Here is a 24,184-nt window from a genome sequence, read left to right on the forward strand (position 1 = left end):
TGCGGGCAAAGGTCCTTCATTTGCTTGTTCTGTCATACCTGCGTGCTAGCTAACTTTGCTTCCTCTTCAAACTTGCTGCTACCTAGCTTCCTCTGCATTTGGATGTTAAAGGGAGGATGTAACAATGTCCTATCCAGGGACACCACCTAGCCATTGGTTCAGATTTGCAGACGACACCTGGGTTAAAATTAAATCTCAGGACATACCACATTTCACTGACCACATTAACTCTGGACAACCACATCAAGTTCAGCAGGGAGGATGTGAAAAATGACAGGTCAGCCTTCTTAGAATGTGAAACTGCAATTGGTGATGGGGAACATTTGATTGTTGATGTTTATCGTAAACCAACACATACTGATCAGTACTTAAGGTTTGACTCTCATCAGCCACTACAGCACAAACTAGGAGTCATCAGGACACTGCACCACCGAGCTGATAACGTCCTCACCAACACAGTGGCCAGGGAAAGGGAGAACCCCCCCCCCCTTAAACAGGTCTTGTTTAAGTGTGTTTATCCTACTGCATGTTTGTCAAAGCCAGGAAGACGCCCAAACAGTGCACCAGCCAATCAGAGAGGACAACAGCTGCCTAAGCACAAACGAGTGGTGATTCCATATGTGGCGGGAGTGTCAGAAAAGTTGAGATGCATATTTTCCAGAAACTGCGTCTCAGTTGCTTTCAAACCCCAAAACACCCTGCGCCAGAAATTGGTCCACCTCAAGGATCGGGTCCCCTGGCACAAACAGAGCAAATAGTGGATGCCAGGGTTCCCCAAACTTTTTCTTAGGAAGGCCAGCTCACTCTGCCTGGCTCTTTGGGAGGGCCGGAGTATGTAAGTAACAGTAAATAGTACTGTGGATGACCACAGGTCTACCTTAGTTGAATATTAACCCATTACATCTAATGATATATTTCAATATACCATTGCTAGCTGGGTTTATTTACATTGACATGGCACATTGTCAAAGTTGTATATAAAACAAAATAGGGAGGTAAGCAGAATTTAAAAATAAAATCAAACTAATTCTTACGCATTCCAACCATTATCATTTTATTCAAACATTTTAGTGCAAGTAGTGAAACACATAAGAGTGGAGTTTGCACTCTGCAGACTTTGCATGAACAATTCAACAAGTGAACAAGAAGCAAGTGAAGGAGAAGACAAGTCCCAAAATGAGTCCCTTAGAAATCTTAATTAATTAGCAACTAATTAATGATTTGGAGGAAAAGCTTTGCCTTCCTTCTTTTCTCTGACTGACTGACACAGCCTCTACTGACACAGCGTCAGCGTGAATGATAAAATGATAGTCATTTTTATCACATAGGACAACTGAAAAACAAACAAAGCGTTTACCTCCCCATGTTTCCTAGTGTGAACTGTGGGCTTGCATCTTTCTGATGAGTAGGTTGATGTCAGGCTCTATCGTGGTCACAGCCAATCTCAATGAATGGTGCAAGTGTTTGTCAGTGAGTCTTGATCTCGTCGGACTTTTCAGAAGCTTCATCCTTGAGAACGCTTGCTCGCATATATAAGCGCTGCTGAAGATTGTGCACATCTTGCATTTTAATGCTCGGATAAGCGTCATTGGGTAGGGCAGCATAAAAGTCAATCAACCTTTCTGACTCGAATGCATCTCTCAGTGCATCACAGTTTTGTAAGTCGGCCAACTCGAGCTGAAGAGATGGCAGGGCCTCTTAGACGTCCGCAGCAAATGGGATCTGATCTAGACGGATGTCTTTCGCGTTGAGATGTAGCTCACGGAATCTCACCTCGAACTCCCACCTTCAACATTTTCAGTACTTCTACGCACTTTGTGACAGAGAACGATATACCTGTGGGTCCTCAGTGGCTACATTTTGCGTTGCAGCAAGTTGAGTAAAGTTTCCCTCACTCGCCTGTCGCAAAAGCAGCTGTAGTTTCACCTGGCCTGCCTTAATATGGGAGTACATTTCACAGATTAGTTTCCCCTTGCCTTGTAGCTGCAGACTGAGACCATTGAGACATTCTGTCACATCAGTTAGAAAGCTAAGGGGCCATTTCCCCTCTGGGTCTGTCAGTTCCATGACAGTTCCGTCGACCTCGGGAAGCAGCTGATAGAAGCACTTCAAATCTGCCGCGACTTAGCCATCGGGTTTCCGTGTGGCACATACAGTACTGAAAATAACAGAAAATTATCAAGCTGGGCTAAAATAAATAAATAAATAAATAAATAAAAACCACCTGTGACATTCTTTAAGTGTGAACTGCAGTGGGAGGCTATGCGGCGGGAATGGTTGTTATGGTGACTAAATGGCCGTCTAAATACGGTAGCCAGCAGAGGAAAAAAATTTGGAATTTCAAGCGAAATGCACATTAGGGCGGAAAGTCAAACTAAATAAACCAGAGGGCTGGATACAATATATAACACACAATGCTTCGGGGACCACCCAGAACGTGGAGGTGGGCCATATCTGGCCCGGGGGCCATAGTTTGGGGACCACTAGTCTACAACCATCTACAGGCCAGTGGTCACTCGTTCAAGGATGAGGATGTGCACATCTTTGGTAGGTAGGAACGTTGGTTTGAACGGGGACTCAAAGAGGTAATCTATGTGAAGAGGGAACAACCATCCCTTAACTGGGGGGAGACTAAGAGCGTATCTGTTGCCATCTTACAATGTTGTGATTGCAAACATTCCCAAATCCTCTGTGAGTAGTACCCATGGCCATTGTAACCCTAGTTAATACTCACAGCAATTTGCATATGAAACTGATCGTTGGTTCGGTCATTATGCCACTGTATTGTTCATAAGGGTGGGGATACCTGCAGTCAGTTAAGACTGAAGAAGTCACTTGGATGAACGATGAAACATTTCTCCCAATAAATGTTGTGTCCAGGAGAACTGATCCAACTTTCTGGTATCAATATTATAAAGATTACTTAGTGTTCTTTTCAAGAGCTGTCTCGTGGAAATGCCATATCCTGTGTCATAGTTAGGATAGTAAATAAATTTGCAGTTAATAACCCTATGGCATACCCATTGTCAAAAGATCAGCCATGTAATATCTTGATTAGGTGGTTTACTTGCAGGTGTTGCCTGTGAAAACAGGCCAGATGTCTCTGAATTACATATATTATCTATGTAAATACTCCTCTTGAGGTATGGATACATGGGGATATTTGCAGCACTGGTATATCTGTGATCTGACGACGCAAATAAACACACTACATTACATGTGAGCATAACTGGGATATGAGTTACACAATCTTTTGTGCATGTCTGTGCTATTACAGAGAAAATATCTCATTATTTTACAGCATGAGCAAGCACCGACGTTTCATTCCAAAGCCTCAACTTGGCAGCGGTTGCCTGCCAAGTCATCAGTGATATATGGGACAGCTCATGCATCTCTGATTACCTTTTTACCTACCAACCTTTTCATCTATCATAGTGAAAAGCAAAAGTCTGCTCAGTAGAAAATGAGAACACAACCTCAATGACACCTAATGCATTGTAGTCAAGAAAACAAAGCCGTGGTTATTTTAGTACAGATTAATGGACCTTCTTCCAACTTGCACCGTGCTGCAGAAACCAAATATAATGGAGAAATACAGCTACAGTTTTTGTCCATGTGGCTTGAGAATGACTGGACGATGGAGCCGACCCCTTCACCCCCGACCTCACTTTTTTCTTTTTTTCTTTTTTTTAACAACCTGGTGTGACTCACCAATAGGATCTTACTCACTCAGTCAAACACGGTGGTGCTCTTCAGCACTGTAACTTTAAATCTTTATGGGTAAACTGTTTTCAAGAGTCTGCTCCACTGAGGCGTCCCTGAGATCCCCTGGCAGACTCACCAGAGCACAGTAGAGCCAAGGCTTCAACCTCCAGGGCTGACAAATGGACGTGTACACACACACACACACACACACACACACACACACACACACACACACACACACACACACACACACACACACACACACACACACACACACACACACACACACACACACACACACTGACAGATAATAGCAGGTCTGAGTAATGTAATAACTAGGAAATAGGACAGATTTGAACACCAAGAAAGAAGAAGGAAAAACACGTTTTTTGGGATCACGGTTTGCTCCTCTCTTTTGCTCGGGCCCCAGCACCCAGCTAAACAAAATGTGACTCTTGCACAACAGAAACATCTTCTTTACATAGATTTCCAATTAGCCTAATTAGAACGGACTATACATTTATGCAGCAGTTTGAGGGGATGAGAAAGAAAAGAGAGTAAGGGAACATTTTAGTGAAAGAGAAAGAAAACAATGAACGCAGAGAGAAAATAAAGAGAAGGGGAACGAGAATAAGAGCGATGCATTGCATGAGTGAGACAGAAACTTAGGTGGACAGAGAGAGAGAGAGGAGAGGAGAGAGAGAGAGAGAAGGCGATGCCAGCATGTCAGGGGCCAACACACTGTAAGTAAAGGTGAATCCCCCCAGGCTGGAGTGCCAGCTGCAGGAAAGACCACCGTACTGTCATCAGAAATACTCCTCATTCCCTCCTCACTCTGGGATTGTCAGCTCAGCAGTTTCGCAGTAAGCTTGTTATTCATGCTGCAGGTAGCCTTGTCATTATTTAGGGTAAGGGGAGCATTCCAGTCCAGCCAACAACAGGAAGTCATCATTTGCCAATTTCCCTAGTTACCCTACTGTTATGACCACCCTCTGCTACTTCTTGGCTCTGGTCCCTTTGTTTTCCAAGAAAGCTTTAAAAAAAATTGTCTTAGACCCGGTCTAGATTACTCTGTCTTTCTGTGCTCCTGTTTTGAATGACTCCAACTCATGATGCTCAGATGAATGGCAGGTTTTCCAAATATGAACGACTTTTATATATAAATCGATGAAACATAAAAAGTGACATTTTTACAAAGTTTGGATCTACTGATTCATTCAACAACATAGTATACTTTTGTCCAATTAAAAAATAGGCTGTGTGAGCATTAGACTTTGGATTTCCAGAGTGCGATGACACCAGCGAAGACTCCCTCAAAATCCAATATGAACAGTTTGTGATGAAAAACTTCTACAAATCCCACTTTAACAGCCAGTAAGCATGAAAGGTCAAAATAGCATCACTGTGCGGGCTAAATTAAACACATGGGAACATTTGCAATAGTTATTGACCTTAAAACTTGGTTTTTAAATGTGCTATAATTCTCTATTTGTGCACCTAGCACTTTCAATGGCTGTCAATCTGTGAGCGGTGAATATTATTTCCTTCCTTGCATTAATCCTGGTGACCAGTTCTTGCTATGTTCCTAAATATATAATGTCGTCGCGCCCACGTTTACACAATATAGCTACATAAGGGAAACTCCCAGAAACCTCATCAGGTCTCAGAGAATCAGGGTTGTCCTTTTCAAACGTTACATTAACTGGCATTTTAGCTTGAATAGGTGGTACACAGTGGAGAAACAGAAAGAGAAAATAAGATTTAAATCTCAAAGTGCGTCCTCAAACCTTGATTCACCAGGACGCCCCGTTCCTGGTTGTCTTTAAAGTCACTTCAGAATCAGATCTTTCTTCTGAGGCTAGTAGTAACAAACAGCATATCACAGATGTTGACTATATTCTCTTATCAGCTCGCTGCACATGTCTGTGCACGCTGGCTTTCACCGCAGGAACTTACACAAACACCGTGTATGCCAGAGCTCAGATAGTGCTGAGAGGTAGGGACCGGCCAGTGTGCAGCAGCACAGGTGTCTCTCCTTAGTGTCCCACATTCTAGGATCTGACTTTCAACATTTCAGTGTAAAACCTTCTTTAAATGACTGTTTTAAAGACTGCAGATTGATACTGCATGCCGTTGCACAGCTCAAATCTGTGACAACGCTAATATTAATTCAGTTATGATTTGTTTGGTAATTCTCATTACCTTTATTAATGACATGGTAAAATTCAAGTATGTGATAGAACCAAAGTCAATATATTGCATACTGGTACCAGTGAAGAAACCAAGTATCACTGGAAACGATCTCATTTCCCAGAAATCCTTGTTTACGAATTGCAGACAGGGGCATCCGGGTAGCTAGCATAGCTGTTTATTCCATTGCCTATCAACACATGGATCGCTGGTTCGAATCCCCGTATTACCTCCGGCTCGGTCAGGCGTTCCTACAGACACAACTGGCCGTGTCTGAGGGTGGGAAACCGGATGTGGGTATGTGTCCTGGTTGCTGCACTAGCACCTCCTCTGGTCGGTCGGGGCGCCTGTTCAGGGGGGAGGGGAAACTGGGGGGAATAGCGTGATCCTCCCACGCGCTACGTCCCCCTGGCGAAACTCCTCACTGTCAGGTGAAAAGAAGTGGCTGGCGATTCAACACGAATCAGCGCAGGCATGTGGTAGTCTGCAGCCCTCCCCGGATTGGCAGAGGGAGTGGAGCAGTGACCAGGACGGCTCGGAGGAGTGGGGTAATTGGACGGGTACAACTGGGGAGAAAAAGCGGAGGAAATCCAAAAAAAAAATGGCGGACAGAAAACATCATCTTGGATACTGTGATTGTACTGGTAAGCTAAACAAATGGATTATCACTCCAGCCGTGCCAGTAGCAAAGTGTACTACAGTTTCTCTTTAAACAAGACACACATACACTCACCGGCCACTTTATTAGGCACACCTGTCCAACTGCTCGTTAACGCAAATTTCTAATCAGCCAATCACATGGCAGCAACTCAATGCATTTAGGCATGTAGACATGGTCAAGACGATCTGCTGCAGTTCAAACCGAGCATCAGAATGGGGAAGAAAGGTGATTTAAGTGACTTTGAACGTGGCATGGTTGTTGGTGCCAGATGGGCTGGTCTGAGTATTTCAGAAACTGCTGATCTAGTGGGATTTTCACGCACAACCATCTCTAGGGTTTACAGAGAATGGTCCGAAAAAGAGAAAATATCCAGTGAGCGGCAGTTCTGTGGGCAAAAATGCCTTGTTGATGCCAGAGGTCAGAGGAGAATGGCCAGACTGGTTCGAGCTGATAGAAAGGCAACAGTAACTCAAATAACCACTCATTACAACCGAGGTGTGCAGAAGAGCATCTCTGAACGCACAACACGTCGAACCTTGAGGCAGATGGGCTACAGCAGCAGAAGACCACACCGGGTGCCACTCCTGTCAGCTAAGAACAGGAAACTGAGGCTACAATTCGCACAGGCTCACCAAAATTGGACAATAGAAGATTGGAAAAACGTTGCCTGGTCTGATGAGGCTCGATTTCTGCTGCGACATTCGGATGGTAGGGTCAGAATTTGGCGTCAACAACATGAAAGCATGGATCCATCCTGCCTTGTATCAACGGTTCAGGCTGGTGGTGGTGGTGTAATGGTGTGGGGGATATTTTCTTGGCACACTTTGGGCCCCTTAGTACCAATTGAGCATCGTGTCAATGCCACAGCCTACCTGAGTATTGTTGCTGACCATGTCCATCCCTTTATGACCACAGTGTTCCCATCTTCTGATGGCTACTTCCAGCAGGATAACGCGCCATGTCATAAAGCTCGAATCATCTCAGACTGGTTTCTTGAACATGACAATGAGTTCACTGTACTCAAATGGCCTCCACAGTCACCAGATCTCAATCCAATAGAGCACCTTTGGGATGTGGTGGACCGGGAGATTCGCATCATGGATGTGCAGCCGACAAATCTGCAGCAACTGCGTGATGCTATCATGTCAACATGGACCAAACTCTCTGAGGAATGTTTCCCAGTACCTTGTTGAATCTATGCCACGAAGGATTAAGGCAGTTCTGAAGGCAAAAGGGGGTCCAACCCGGTACTAGCAAGGTGTACCTAATAAAGTGGCATGTGAGTATATGCTTCCTTTGTACAGTGAGTCAAGCATACCCATTTATCTTAGCCACACAGCAAAGTCCAAAGTTTTGTTATTTTCAAGGACCCACGTGCAAAGATGTCCCATTAGAAGACTGCAATGCTCCCCTTTGTCCGACACATCCATTTTCAAATACCTAAACATCTGTGCGAGCAATCTCGCTGCCCCGATTGCGCAATTTTTAAAAATCAGTTGTGAAACCTGACGAGTGGCTGCTACCTCAGAATTTATACGAAAAGACTTCTGTCCTCCATCCTCTATGAACCGATGTTTGAGATAAACAACTGAGCTCTCAGACTAAAAGGACAGAAAGTCTCACTGAGAAAAATTTTTTTTACCACAAGAAAAAAGAAAAAGAAACAATATAGGCCTCTCCTTATGTTGACTAAAATGGCAAAATGACTGCTGCACAATTAGCCCACGAATTGCAGTTTCACTCAGCATTTTGTAACGATGAAATCCCACGTGAACAGACCCATCTGTGGTTTAGGCGTATTGCTTTGTGACTACCGTACCTTCAAAAATCAACCAAACCCCGCTTAAAATGCTTACTTTACCCTGCTCGCAGGCTTCATGAGGAGTCCACTTATCTATCCGAGCCCCCCTTTAAATGAAATCCAACTAGAGAGACCAGTACTTCCTGAATAAAACCCCCCGAAAACAGACGTGGATGTCTCTGATGTGTTTAGACTATCGCATGGGAACTAATCTGTAAAGTTTAAGAGCCAACTCAGCAAAGCTGTAAAACTACAAAGACCCTGTTCAAACACAACCTTAAAATTGCCTCCTCGGTTTACACAAACCGAAGGCACGAGGATGTGCAACGTGTTGTCTTCCAGCGTCTTGGGCGCTGTGGAGATGGTGCACCTCATTGCTGGAGACCCCGTGAGCCCCTACACCTTCACGAGAGACAGTGCAATGCTCTGCACATAGGCTGAGCTAAATCTTCTGAATAAGTTATGACTGCAATGCTATGCGAGCTGCAGCAACATTAATACTTAATTTAAACTTGCCACCATACTCAAGTATTGATAAAAAAAGAGAAACAAGACATGATTCAGTCAGCGAGGATATCGGTCAGCACCCCCCCCCCCACACACACACACACACACACAAACAGCAATAAATTATTGATGGGTTCGATGTTCATAGGATTGTGCCAGGGGCAAGTGCAGGAGTCCAGCTGTTACAAATACCCAGTAATGCAGTGAACCCAGAGGTACTTCCTGGCCTTTAGCCAGTGACAGCTCTTCTTATGACCTCCAGACTTCTGGGGCCCCCGCTGGGTGCACCACAACAAGCACTCTCTCATTTCCACCCATCAGGCCCCGCACCAAAAACCTTAAGCATTCTCCCGAGAGGCGCACATGGCAACTCAAACACGGAGAGCCTCTCGCACAAAGGACTTGGCACTTAAGGAATCCAACTGACCATGAATAATGAAATATTTATTGTCCGCCTTTCAAGTGAAACGTTCGGGGAATCCACGGGCCCGGTCTGATTTGAGCAACTCCTTAATCCCGACCAAAAGAAAAGAAAAGAAAGAAATGGAATTTCGAATGATGAAACGCTGTTACGGCGGTGAGGCGGGAATTAATGTATTGACAAACGCCGACGCCTGGGGGGATGACTTATGACCTCGGTAATGTTAAGTGAACCCCTGCTGCCGGGTAGGCAAAAGGTTAGGACCGAAGCTAGAGAAGCCAGAGTTTGAGGTGATTCAACTCATAATCCTTTCTTTTAACCCAAACTTCGGCTCCTGCCGCCCACTCACTCCACCCATCTGCTTGAGACTTACCAGGCACACTGCCCCCCCCCCCCCATATTTCTCCACGTCTCTCACGCCATTCTCATTCTAATCGATGCCACTGGGTCAGTCTACTTCCTTGTAGCGCCATCCTTTCACTCCCTCCTCATCAATTCCCATCACTCCCTGAAATCTCAGATCTCACCCCCCCTTGTAAATAATCACCTATCAGTCTCTTCTTTGCCCGTTTTCTCCCCGGCGCTCTTCTTCACTACATCTGTCCTGCCTCAGAGCTATGTCTGTATGGTAGTGTGTCTGCACGGCTGTCTACTGTACCGGCCCCCCTGTGTCCGAAAGTCTCCTCACATCTACTTCGTGCACTCATGTCCAACATCCAAATTTTTTACCATGAAAGAAATCTGGAGCCTTAACCCAAATGCATGTTAGCGGTAGACAAAGATTTTACAGAACTTTTGTAATCTTGATCATTTTCAGTGACAGCTAACATATGAAACGTGTCCGCGTGGCCGGAAGTCTATTTTTTTTGTGAACTGCAGAGGTTAACAGCACAAGCTGATGTGATTATACAAAATTTGTTGAAAGCTGGCTCTGCAAACAATATGGATAGCAGATCAGTGTTACTACCTCTCTACATCTGCTTCTCTTGTGTAGCTGTCTGGTCCAAATTATCTTTCCAGCTCGATCTGGACCACGTTCAGTAACCCAGGAGAGAACCCAAAGAGAAGCTGAATGATGCCAGAACACATTTATATTAATCTCTTTAACGCAGCCCCAATAAATAGAGATCCAAGTGCTACACTAAACCATTCTGCCGCATTGCTCATAATGTTATGGTCTTGTGCGGTATCCAGCGGGGTGGGACTACCTGAACACCATTGCCCTCTGCACCTACTGTGAACTGAAGTGAGCGGGACACTCCTCCTTTGTCTCTTGCACACTGACTTGTGTGCACACTTGCACACCAACTGGGCAGCCGGCCATCCCCCCCGGGCCTCCAGCACCATTTTTTTATTTTTTTTATTATCCATTATCATGTTAGACTGCTCATGTTAGAAATCACGTTGAATAACTATGAGGACACTTAAACTTTTAACCCCAGTGACTTATATAAAGGAACACTGTCAGCAGCACTTTGCGTCTCGGTAGGTCCTTATATTTGAGAGCAAAACCGAGTATTCACAGAGTACCCATGCTGGGGATGTATGCATTTGGAGGTGTGCACGTTATGTGTGTGCCGTTAATGTTCTCCAAATGAATGTACCGATTGCAAAAATAAAGTTTTTGTTCCCAATACAACTGCAAGGACTGCCGGGATCTCTTTCCCCCGTGGACCTGGCTTCTTCCAAGCACCACGTTAATTTGTCAAGTTGCGACAGAGACGTCACCCATACCGCTCTGCAAATGCATGCATACATATGCAAATAACTGCTGATAAATCTGCAAAGCTAGTTGCCATTTCAGGAGAAAGAAAAAAAAAATCTGCATCTGGAGTTTTGCGAATGACGGCAACACGTGCAAACGGATTGGTATTAACCCCGAATAATCACACAGCACACCTATTAGGATTTCCACCTATTGCATGCCAACAATCTTATCAATAGCTCTACGGCAGTGATACTCATTCATGAGCCATGGAGAGCCTATGAGAGTTTTCTTTCCAACCCAACAGTACATCACTTCACTGATTATCACACCTACAGCCAGACGGAGGAGAAGTAATGAGGGAAATCAGCTGGTGTGGTGTTGGGTTTTTATTAAAACCTTCATACACACAGCTCTCCAGGGCGCATGATTTACTACTAGTAGTCTAAAAGTATGGCGGAGAGATAATGGGATATTAATTTACCTTTAGTTTATTTTTGTCCCTTGTTTTCGGTTCAAATTTGTCTTTTCTTTTTGCATCATAAAATAGTTCCTCTTCAGCAGCAGCCCTTCCCATTTCTTATAAATGTTCTGGCTGACGTAAAATATACGTAAACTTCCTGAGCAGCAGGAAGAATAAAAAGACATAAAACCTGTATGATGCCTTAAACTATCTGCACGACGCCGTGCCAAACGTTCCAAAAATCAGGAAGCGCAAACGCAATGACGGCCTCTCTGCATGCCAAGCGGTGTGTGTAAACCACTCTGTGGTGTTAATTCTGATGCGAGAGCTCGGTTTGGGAGTTTTGACACATTTTCAGCCTATTGCCCCAAATGTGGGCTTATACGGTTTCACCCCAGAATCCAGTTTAATGGACACATGCTGCCTCAATGTTTATGGAAGGAGGCATCAACAACAGGTTTGCAAACACCCTCGAGTCTCTGTAAGCATTGGTCTAAAATCCTAAACATATTCACACTTTTTAACCATCTCCCATGTAATCAAGAGGTTTTGTACCCTAAAAAAAAAACCCCACAAAAGAAAAAAAATCAACTTCCAAGCACACAACGCATGATCCAGGATCCACAGGTGCCACCACTCCAAAGAGGCAAGGGGGTCGTTTCACAAGGAAAATAAATAAATAAAATAAATACAGAAGACAATAAATACAGAAGACATTTTGACACAGACACTTTCCCTTGGTGCTGGCTCGCATTTATGGCGACACCAGTGAGTCACCGTTGAACTTTCATAAATACCTCCACATGTTCGTGAAACGGGACTGGTAGAGGGTGGCTTCCTCGACTATCAAACGATTAGGTCAATCTAACAAAAACTGTGAGAGACTGCTGTCGGTGCGCTGGGCTTATGTTTCCTGCTAGCCTTTGGTTGAATGTGGGATCTGGGTGTAGAGCTCATGCAGGCTATTGTTTCCACATCCTCTGCAGCCTGAGTAACAGCCTTCTGAAAACAGGCTGTCTTTTGTTCTGGCCTCCTTGGCTCCAGAGAGGGATGCCAAAGCACTGCTTCCCCTTTCTGCGAGATAGGAGGAGAGGGAGGAGGAGCAGAAGGAGGGGGGGGGGGTGAAACCTGTCGCCAACACCGCTGCCGACTAACGGAAAGAGACAAGTCACTCTGGGCTGGGTGCTAATGCAAACTCTAGTCTGTGTGTGTGTGTGTGTGTGTGTCTGTGTGTGTGTGTGTGTGTGTGTGTGTGTGTGTGGCTGAGAAATTTGGCTGATAGCTGGAGTTTGGCTGTCTTCCCTCCCTCCCCCATCTTATGAGTGGCAGTAATGCTGATGACACCATGGTGAGAGGACCTGGAGAGGGGCCCCTGTGCTCATGCTAGATTAGCACACACACACACACACACACACACACACACACACGCACGGCTACTCACCACCCTCATCCTCAGCCCATGTCAGTAAACTAGTTCTAATCATCTCATCACACATAAAAGGGCCAAAGCGTTCCCAGGGTCACAAGTTGATACACGCCGTTTAAGCCGAGTCCCCCTCCGCCCTCCGACCACCAGCGGTCACAATGACGGACAGTGGTACAGTACACAATGTGTCTGTCTGTCGGTCGGTCAATGGGCGAATGAGTGCAAAAGAGAAAGCAAGGGACAGACGTGCAAAAAGAGAAGAGACAAAGAAACAGAGGGTGATTTCAGCTGTGTGAGCGCACACACTGGTGTGAGTGCGTGTGCGTTCGCATGCGTGTGTGTGAGAGAGAGAGAGAGAGAGAGAGAGAGAGAGAGAGAGAGAGAGAGAGAGAGAGAGAGAGAGAGAGAGAGAGAGACTGTATGTGTGATCTCACAGTCAATCAGTCTGCACTTGGAGCTGTGCTGCCTTTCCACACTAGCGGAGTTGCACGTGCTGGCACGGGGTGATTAATGTGGCCGCCTCAAGTGGGAGACAGTGCATGTAATCAAGCCCCAGCCTGTAATCACCCTCCATTCCTTTTCATTTGCAATTTCATAGGAGGCCAAGCTGCTAGCGCCAGCATTTGAGAGATATGGAAAAAACAAAACAAAAAAAAACAACATGGGGGAGGAGGGGGCGGATGGATGGACAGAAGGAATGATGGATGGAGACCGGGTTGGGTATGAGGGAGAGAGGAGCAGGAAGCAGTGATGTGCCACAAACATCCCCTGAGGTTTACCCCTGCCAACCCAATGCCAAGGACAATCTCTGGCAGGTAGGTGCCTGAGGGCAAGCCTGTCAAGTTGGACAAACTGGGGGTCACTGTGAGTGAGACCTCCCCCAGAAAGTTACAACGGGTGACATTCAGGGCCATAATATTACACATGTATGGGGGGGGGGGGGCAGGCACCTTTTCATGTCTCATTAGCTTGCGTTGGGGTTTTTTAAGTGAGGCGGAGTGAATTAGACACGGTCAAGTTCCCCCAGCATGCCAAAATGTGTTGTATCACAAATCTGCTTTAATGCAAACAAAGCGTGTATTTTCTGGCACTTCTGAATATCCGGGGCAGATTGGTTTTCTCTCATTCATACACGTTCACTAAAATAAATAAGTAACCCAGTACGTGAACAAGATTCTGGGCCAAGGTTTTTTTTCCCCCCACATTTCCACCTTATTTGATAGTGATAGCAGAGAGACACAGGAAAGGCAGGGGAGAGGAGAGGGGATTACGCAGCAAAGGGCCCGGGCTGGATTCAAACCCAGGCCGCTGCGGTAAGGACTCAGCCTTGATGTGTGGTTCGCGCTCTACCAGGTGAGCCGCTGCGGCGCCAACAAGGCCACTGTTTTTTAAAGCAAAAATCTCCAACTCCCCCACATGTAAAACATCTTTTAACCCTCAGCAGAGTTCCCCCTCTGTTGCGATAAGAATGGAAGGCCTGCTACGCTGATCTGTGATCTGAGAGAAAACAAGGTTTGTCATTATTACCGGTGACATATAGCTGCAGCATATTAACAGAGAGGGAGCACCCTGCAGCTCGCCTGACAATGTAAAACGTCTGAAGACGTGAAATATTCATATCATTCAAACGCGGTGAAAGCTCATCCACAACATGAAAACATGCACAAAATTGTTCTGCACTTCCATATGCGGACACACATTTGGGCGCATTATTCATCATTATCATCGATAAGAAAAGCCCATTACTTGAGCTGAATTAACGGTATATTTCTGCAATGCTTCATATCTTGTTCATTTACGGGGGTGAGTCGTTCCAGTGAGCATAGTAAGGATAACCGAGTTACTACAGTATTGGAGGCAACAGCACATACTCCTCATGTCCCCACGTAAGTAGACTGGATACCAGATTAAAATTTAGCACATACTCTAATAAATGCTGGAAACACCGAATGCAGTGTGCAACACTCTCTACTTTCATCCATGCTGTGGAAGATCCATAGAGAGGAAATCTATTTCATGTGCCGAGGCAAACTCAGGACAAGCCACAACACATCTGGATCGACAGTAATACACTACTTAGCTGAAAAACTTTGCTCATTTCAGGTGATCCGTGAAGGGTGACAAACAGTCTGGCTGCATACCCCCTCTCATTGTTATTCAAATCAGAGGAGACGGCAAATAATCCTGTGGGGTGGGTCTATTGGAGACAGCGCACACCCCAGGGATCTGGGCATTGGCAGGCTAAACACAAAGAGAAACAAAGCTACACACAGAAACACACCCACACACAACTGGCAAAACACATGAAAACACACAGAAGATAAGTAAGGGTCCACATGTGACTCACCTGCTCCAACTAGTCTAAAGGCAACACGTTGAGCAAAGAGGGCGGCACGGGGAAGATGAGTCAGGAAATAAACACGAATGTCTACTAGGGGTGTAAAAATAGTCAACTCACAATTCGGTTCGATAGATGATTCAGGGCTCAATACAATATCGCGCACGTTCGGAGGACAAAACTCACCATTTCTCAATGGCGGCTGATAATATGGACTGTGATGGTTATGTAGGTTTGGGTAGCATGAGAGGTCCAGCTGTATGTGGTTATCGCTACTCACTCAGCCTTCTGGAGAGCTTAACCTTTACCTTCACATCCTCACACATGGCGCGAACTACAGATTTGCTGAAATTTATATGTCAGAGAATGTGATATTTGGGCCCCAGCGTGCCGAAAAGTTTTCGAAATCCTTCATCCTCAACTACTGGAAGCAGCCTCATGTCTTTGGCAATAAAAATGCCGATGTTTTATGTTATCTCTCTCTCCTGCTGACCTGATGCCAGAAGTAGTGCAGCAATGACTCCCCCCAACCCCCCCTCTTCCTTCCCAATTGTACTTGGCCAACTACCCTATTTTCCGAGCTGTCCCGGTCGCTACTCCACCCCCTCTGCCGAGCTGGGGAGGGCTGCAGACATGCTTCCTCCGATACATGTGGAGTCGCCAGCTGCTTCTTTTCACCTAAACAGTGAGGAGTTTCACCAGCGGGATGTAGAGCGTGGGCCGTGGGAGGGTCACGCTACCCCCCCCCAATTCCCCCTACCCTGAAACAGGCACCCCAACCAACCAGAGGAGGCGCTAGTGCAGCGACCAGGACACATACCCACATCCGGCTTCTCGGGCCGCAGCCTCAGCCAATTGTGTCTGTAGGGACGCCCGACCAAGCTGGAGGTAACACGGGGATTCGAACCGGCGTTCCCTGTGTTGGTAGGCAACGGAATAGACCGCTACGCTACCCGGACACCCCCACCAATGACTTCTCATTTAATTTATCAGGTGGCGGCTGTAACATGTCCTTATGATGCTGTTGTAGATGGTGGAGCATGTTGTTGGTATTAGCCATTGTGTAAACCATAGTGCGCCGGCAGAGCTCACAAATAGTCTTTGTTTGGTCCAAAATCTTGTCACCATTTTCTTGCCTACATGCTGGAAAACCAAAATCAAGCCGTACAACTGACTTACATTTTTACGGAGCATCCTCTTATTTCCACCTCCTCCTCCATTTTCTTACCAACGTCAGAGCACTACTGCCAGTTGAATGTCAGGGTCAACAACAGGCGAGTCAGGAAAACTGACATTGTGTTTATTGCATCCTCTTTCGTCATTAATTAATGATATCCACATCCTCTGGCTGTCAATTTAATTGACTTGACATTGCGATCAATTTTTCAGCTTCACAATGTGCATCGTCATATTTCTGAATCGCAAAATATCGTGCCACGCTGCATTGTTACACCCCTGATTTCTACAGACTCACAACTTACCATGCAAGCACACATAATACAAATGCTGCTATGCACAACTGGAAACGCAACATACTGTATGTTCTCAAACTATAGTCTCACAAGCAAAAACGCACATGCACACACACACACACGTCAAAGATACATGTACACTGCTTCTAATTAGTGGATTTGGCTATTTCAGCCATATTCATTGCTAGTAGATGCAAAACAAAAAAATCAGGCATAGCAGCCATGCAGTCTCCATAGACAAACATTGGCAGAAGAATGGGTCAAACTGGAGTGCTCAGTGACTTTCAACGTGACTCTGTCATTGGATGCCACCTTTCCAACAAGTCATTTCAGGGTTGCCCTGGTCAAATGTAAATCTGTTATTGTAAAATGGAAAATGTCTTGGAGCAACAACAGCCCAGCAGTGAAGTGGCACATAAAAATCATCTGTCCTCGGTTACACCACTCACTACCAAGTTCCAAACTGCCTCTGGAAGCAACATCAGTACAAGACCTGTTCATCTGGAACTTCATGAAATGGGTTTCCATGGCCAAGCAGCCGCACACAAGCCTAAGATCACTATGTACCATGCCAAGTATGGTTTTGAGTGATGTAAAGCACACCGTCATTGGCCTCTAGAGCAGTGGAAATGCGTTCTTTGGAGTGATGAATCACAGTTCACTATCTGGCAATCTGATGAACCAATCTGGGTTTGGCGGATGCCAGGAGAACACTATCTGCCCGAATGCATGGTGCCAACTATAAAGTTTGATGGAGAAGGAACAATGGATCTAGGGCTGTTTTTCGTGGTTTGGGCTAGGCCCCTTAGTTCCAGTGAAGGAAAATCTTAATGTTGCAGCATACAATGACATTTTAGAGAATTGCGTGCTTCCAACTTTATGGCAACAGTTTGGCGAAGGCCCTTTCCTGTTTCTGCATGACAATGCCCCCATGAACAAAGCGAGGTCCATAATGACATGGTTTGCCAAGTTTGGTGTGGAAGAACTTGACTGGCCTGCACAGAGCCCTGACCTCAACCCCATCCAACACCTTTGGGATGAATTGGTAGGCTGACTGCGAGCCAAGCCTTCTCACCCAAAATCACCTCACTAATGCCCTTATGGAATGGGAGCGAATCCCTGCAGCCATGCTCAAAAATGTAGTGGAAAGCCTTCCCAGAAGAGTGGAGGCTGTTATAGCAGCAAAGGGGGGGACCAGCTTTATATTATTGCCCATGGTTTTGGAATGAGATGTTCAACAAGCACGCATGGGTGTGATGCTCGGAAGTCCATGTACTTTTGGCCATGTAGTGATCCATCCATCCATTATCCAAACCGCTTATCCTGCGCTCAGGGTTACGGGGATGCTGGAGCCTATCCCAGCAGTCACTGGGCAGCAGGTGGGGAGAAACCCTGGACAGGCCGCCAGGCCATCACAGGGCTGGCAGACACACATTCACACCTAGGGTCAATTTAGTACAGCTGATTCACCTGACCTGAATGTGCTTGGGCTGTGGGAGGAAACCGGAGCACCCGGAGGAAACCCACACAGACATGGGGAGAACATGCAAACTCCACACAGAGGACGACCCGGGACGACCCCCAAGGTTGGACTACCCCAAGGCTCAAACCCAGGACCTTCTTGCTTTGAGGTGACCGCGCTAACCATTGTGCCACCGTGCCACCCCCATGTAGTGATATAGCATGTATATATACAGTTAAATACATACATTAGCACTATCAACGTTAACACGTTCACGTTTGTGATTAATTTGCGCTGTCAGAATTAACCTGTTTAGGTTTTATGATCACTCTTCTCATCTGATCATCAGCCGCTTCTCCGGGGTCGGGTCGCGGTGGCAAGCTAAGTAGGGCACTCCAGACATCCCTCTCCCCAGCAACGCCCTCCAGCTCCTCCTGGGGGATCCCAAGGCGTTCTCAGGCCAGACTGGACATGTAGTCCCTCCAGTGAGTTCTGGGTCTACCCTGTTGGACGTGCCCGGAAAACACCCAAAGGAAGACATCCCTTACTTTTTATGATTACATTTAAATATTTAACGTGTTAAAAAAAAGTACGCAATTAACAGAGCTGTGCTGTTTACTTCCTGTGGCGGCTGTGCCAGGCTGTTTCGCAGGCATATCGGGGGACCCAGCTAACACGACGTTGCAGCCTCGTCACCAGTCAGTGCCCATTTGGTCAACACAACATGACCCTCTGGGGACGCTCTTGTGACATCGCAGCAATGCTTTTAGGCAGATATTGCCATTTGGTCCTGTGGATAACGTGGCGATGTTGTGCCTTGGTCGGTTGCAGTTATTTTTGGTGCCGTGAATAACGTTGCCATTGTGCGCTCTCCCTCCTGCTTGCTGGCACATGGAGAGCTGTCTTTTCCCCCCCATTTCTGTTCCTCACTGGACAGTGCGTAACTCCGCTTTCTCACAGCAGCAGGTTTTATTTGTTCCCAGCCCTCATTCCCTCATGGGGAATATTATATCCTATTATGCTGTGCCATCGGGGCGCATATGGGGTTCTGTGATGAACACGTGACGAACATCTTGAATTCACGACACTTTAGTCAACTGGCACTTGAGCGTGGAACACATTTTTTGTTATTAATTCTTTTTATTAGTGCATACTAGAAAATATTGCCTTCTAAACTGATAGCCTTGATGTGTTTGAAATTCAGCTGGCACTTTAACGTACGTGCCTGAGTTCTGACATTTCTGTTAGTGTATAAAAGAAACATGCCTTTCAAGCTGACGGTCAATTTTGACGGCCTTGATGGTTTTATTGGAAATCTGCAGTTCACAGGAGAGAATCTGTGTTCAAGTTAAAAACGTGCTATTAAACAATAGTATTTGAATTTAAATATACTTCCTTTGCGTTGATTCTTCATTAATTCCATAAATATCCATTATTAAAAGATTCAACCTTAAGAAAAAAAGCGATTAATCGCAGCAAATTGTGTGATAAATTAGTTAAAAAAAATTTTAATCGACTGACAGCCGTAATGTACACACACACACACACACACACACACACACACACACACACACACACACACACACACACACACACACACACACAAGTCAGGCAAACAGGGGAAGCTAATGCAACATGAATTCATGATGGCTCACACTGTAATCAAAAGTACTACAAACCTTGAAATTACTCATGAACAGTCATTTGAAAAACAACTCATACCCACGTAGAAATAGAGGCGTGAGATTCCCTGCTATCCCTCAGAAATCACAATAACACTGCAGATCCTAAGATGAACTCAGTCAAGTTAGTTAATGTTTTTAAATGTGTCTCTATCATTCTCTGTCTCTTAAGGGGATTCTGGGAGCTCAGCTGTGTGAACAAAACATTCATGGCCATTTCTTGCAAATGTGCAGTAAGTAGGACTACAAAACACTCTGTGAAAATTAACATTTTCACTTTTACTCTTGAAGACATGAGGACACATGTTGCATCTCACCAATTACTCCACCATATTAATCACCAACTCCTTATCTAGTCTCTCGTTTGGGGATGTCTCTTTTCCCATCTCACATTATGCAGCTTTCCAGGGGCCGGCAAAGCTCCCCGAGATGATATTCAGCTGGTTTGTCGCTGGGCAAGTTATGCGGCATGGAAAGGAGTCGCATGTTCTATGCCCCCTGCAGGGCCTTGCAGCTGCATTTGGGTTCAACAAAAGCAAAGGAAAATGGAGGCCGGCTGCTGGCAGGAAAACGTCTCAAGAAGGCTGTCATGCAATATTGTGACAGTTTGGCCAGAAGCCAGCTTCCAGTTCCAGCTGAGTTTATGGGATCTACCAGCAGTGATTAAAAAGTTTAACTGTTGAGATAGAGCTGGTTTCCTTTGTAACCAATGCAGAGGTGTGTCCATAAAAAGTAATGAAATGCACCGTTTCAGTGACTCTTTGTCCAGCACATACTGTTAAACATGCTGATGTGTTACCTCCGGCTTGGTCGGGTGTCCCTACAGACACAATTGACCGTGTCTGCGGGTGGGAAGCTGGATGTGGGTATGTGTCCTGGTCGCTGCACTAGCGCCTCCTCTGGTTGGCAGAGGCACCTTTTCGGTGGGGGAGGGGGAACTGGGGGGGGGTGGTAGCGTGATCCCCCTATGTGCTATGTCCCCCTGGAGAAACTCCTCACTGTCAGGTGAAAAGAAGCGGCTGGCGACTCTACATGTATCGGAGGAAGCATGTGGTAGTCTGCAGCTCTCCCCGGATCGGCAGAGGGGGTGGAGCAGCAACCGGGACGGCTCAGAGAGTGAGGTGATTGGCCAAGTACAACTTGGGAGAAAAAAAAGGGGGTGGGGATTTTAAAAAAAATGCTGATTTGTGGGATGGAGAGAGAGGTCGGAGGAGGGTGCTAAGACCTGCGGCATGGTAATACAACGATCACCACTGGAATCCCTCTGTAGTTTCTGCCCAGCTGATATCAGAATGCCTCAAACTCTTCAGTATGACATCACCAATCAGGGATGGATGAGTAGTGCAGAGAGGGGTAAAATTTCACCCAAAACAAGGCAGCACAACTACATTTCTTCTCATTGAAAGTAGTCTGGTAACACTATATTGGTAAACTACTCTGGTTAGGGCCATTCTCCAAACTCACCCCTTCCTGCATTTTTTTTCCTTGTTTGGCCGGTATGGCAAAGATGTCAAATGCTATGCAGCCATATCATTTCCCCCCCAGGAAGGTCCTTTATAGTAACGACTAAAGTGAGCAACTATAAAAGCATTCAGGATTTGAATGTTCACGGTTTAGCCACTATCTTAAACATGCCAGCCATAGAAAGTATCAGACAGGACATTTGTTTGTATGTATGTATCCATCCATCCATTATCCAAACCGCTTATCCAAAGTCTGGTCGTACGATGCTAGAGCCTATCCCAGCAGTCATTGGGCGGCAGGTGGGGAGACACCCTGGACAGGCCGCCAGTCCATCACAGGGCCAACACAGTCACACACATTCACACCTAGGGACAATTTAGTATTGCCGATTCACTTGACCTATATGTCTTTGGACTGTGGGAGGAAACCAGAGCACCCGGAGGAAACCCACGCAGACACGGGGAGAACATGCAAACTCCACTCAGAGGATGACCCGTGATGACCCCCAAGGCTGGACAACCCTGTGGTTCAAACCCAGGACCTTCTTGCTGTGAGGCGACCACACTAACCACTGTGCCACTGCTGTGAGGCGACCGCATTCTTTGTCATTTGGGTATTTTTAAGTACACATTTGTTTACATGTAAATCTTCGGGACTGTAGCAGGATCCTATCTTTTGTCCTATCCCCACCACACACACAGGTTTCATTCATATGTTATGATTCCACCCCGCAGACTAATAATTCGTGTGTTGGGCCTACTTCTCATCTTGACTGAGTATTCAGCTCTCCAGATGTGGTATGGTAACCATCAAGCATACAGCAACAGAAGACATTAGTGGAGGCAAGAGACCAGTCAGTAAGCCAAACACAATTACCAGCCCGCAAGGCGGATTCATAACACATGAATGAAACCTTTATGACTCATACTGGATCAGTTATATGGCATATCTACAGACTGTCTATAGCTGTGTAATGAATGATTCATGTAATGTAGTTATTGTAAATTGTTACCAAATAATTTTCTCCTCAGTTCAGTAAGAATGGAAACCACCTTTAGCTTTGCGGGATGAGGATGTTAAGGGGGCCAAAAAAATAATAAAAATGCTACAACATTAATTTTGTTAAAAGTTATGGCACAAAAAACAGCCCGGCATATGGGACAAATAGAGAGCAGAACAGCTAAATGGTCTCCAATTCTCACAGTCTCTGGCAAAAATGTTTCAATGCGTATCACAGAAAGCTGAACCAGTTCATCTGGACACAATGCTTATTGACAGAGATGTTTCATCACTCATCTAATGCCCCTTTTCCACTACATGGTATTGACTCGCCCTTTTTTCATTTTCCATTACTGGAAAGTACCGGCATTTTGGTAACTGTTACCACTTTTCTGGCACCACCTTTGCCAAGGTTCCAAAAAAACTGGAGCGGGTACCAAAATCAATGCGACCAGCTACACTGAGGGGGTACTGTTACGGTAATGGAAAACGACACAGAAGCGAGTCGAGCCAGTACCATGTAGTGGAAAAGGGGCATAAGTGACCACTTCAGTGTCGGCTGACTGCAGGTATCCCCACCCTTATAAACAATACAGTTGCATAACGACTGAAAACAACGATAAATTTCATATGCAAATTGCTGTGACCATTAACTAGAGTTACAATGACCATGTGTACTATACACAGAGGATCAGGAATCAGGAACATTTATTTGTCATTTCATTCCATGCACCTGCGCACATGAAATAAAATTAACTATCGTTTCCCCAAGCCAACAGCAGTGCAACACAAAGACAAAAACACATCCAAACTACAAGAACACATATATCCAACATATTTTTAAAAAAAAATCACTGTCCAGGATGACTGTCGGAACTGCTGGCCTACATGGGCTAGCAGTTAGCTTAGCCTGCCCCGCTTCCGCATCCTGTTAGACCGCCCTCTGTGTTTCCTACTCGGATGCAGCTCCAGGCAGCGGCAGACCAGGCTCCCCAGCCAGACACTTTCGACACATCTCCCCACACGACGACACCAAAAACACAGCCGATGCTAGGCAAGGCCGCTGCCAGACCACTCTCGGTGTTATCGGAACTGCCGGTCTGCTTGGGCTAGCAGTTAGCTTAGCCTGCCCCGCTTCCGCGTCCTGTCAGACTGGCCTCAGCGATTCCTCTTTGGGTGCAGCTACAGGCAGGGCCGTGGTCCCTGGGCCCACAGCAGCAGCAGACCAAGCTCTCCCAGACGATCCAGCGCCAGCTCTCCCAGCCATCAAACAAAAAAAACTTAGATGCAGATGTGGACAAAGACACTGCATGGACAATACTGGGTGAGGCCACCGCAAATGCAAGTTCGCGCTGCCATCTTCCCACACCGGAAGTGGTGTGTCGGGAAGCGGATTGGGGAATAGTCGCAATCAAAGCATTATAAGATGGTGACAGATGTACTCTTAGCCCTCCCCTTGGTTCAGGGATGGTCGTTCTCTCTTCACATAGATGGCCTTCTTTGACTCCCTGTGCAAACCAGCGTTCCTCCCTATCATGGATGTGCACATCCTCATCCTTGAAAGAGTGGCCACTGGCCTGTAGATGGGTGTAGACTGCAGAGTCCTGGCCTGATGTGTTAGCTCTTCTGTGTTGTGCCATCCTCTTGGCATCCCTTTGGTGTATTTTCCAAACACCGCGTCTCAGTTGCTTTCAAACCCCAAAACACAATGCGGCAGAAATATGTCCACCCCAAGGATCGGGTCCTCCAGCACAAACGGAGCAATACAGTGTACGCTGTTAACAGTAACGTGCAGCGAGGTCCATGGCTGGGTAGGCAGTGAACTATATTTATTTGTGCCAGAGAGAGGCACAAGCAGACTCTGCCTCAGCAGCCTGCGTTCATGAAT

The 24,184-nt window shown here is 46.0% G+C and overlaps 1 protein-coding gene across 3 annotated transcripts in view; it reads right to left on the reverse strand.

Annotated features, from left to right (window-relative positions):
- LOC130111474 (RNA polymerase II elongation factor ELL2-like) overlaps positions 1-24,184 on the reverse strand; it is a 53,653-nt gene that overhangs the window by 26,143 nt on the left and 3,326 nt on the right. Inside the window, exon 1 of one of the 3 annotated variants that reach the window (XM_056278682.1) lies at positions 18,460-18,618. The exons of the other annotated variants lie outside the window; for them this stretch is intronic. Within the exon in view, the coding sequence (XP_056134657.1) occupies positions 18,460-18,489 (30 nt within the window). The 5' untranslated portion in view covers positions 18,490-18,618. Of the gene's footprint in view, positions 1-18,459; positions 18,619-24,184 lie in introns of those variants that run through there. 3 annotated transcript variants of the gene reach the window in all.

Source organism: Lampris incognitus, chromosome 4 (assembly GCF_029633865.1).
Source record: "Lampris incognitus isolate fLamInc1 chromosome 4, fLamInc1.hap2, whole genome shotgun sequence".
NCBI classification, from domain to species: Eukaryota; Metazoa; Chordata; class Actinopteri; order Lampriformes; family Lampridae; genus Lampris; species Lampris incognitus.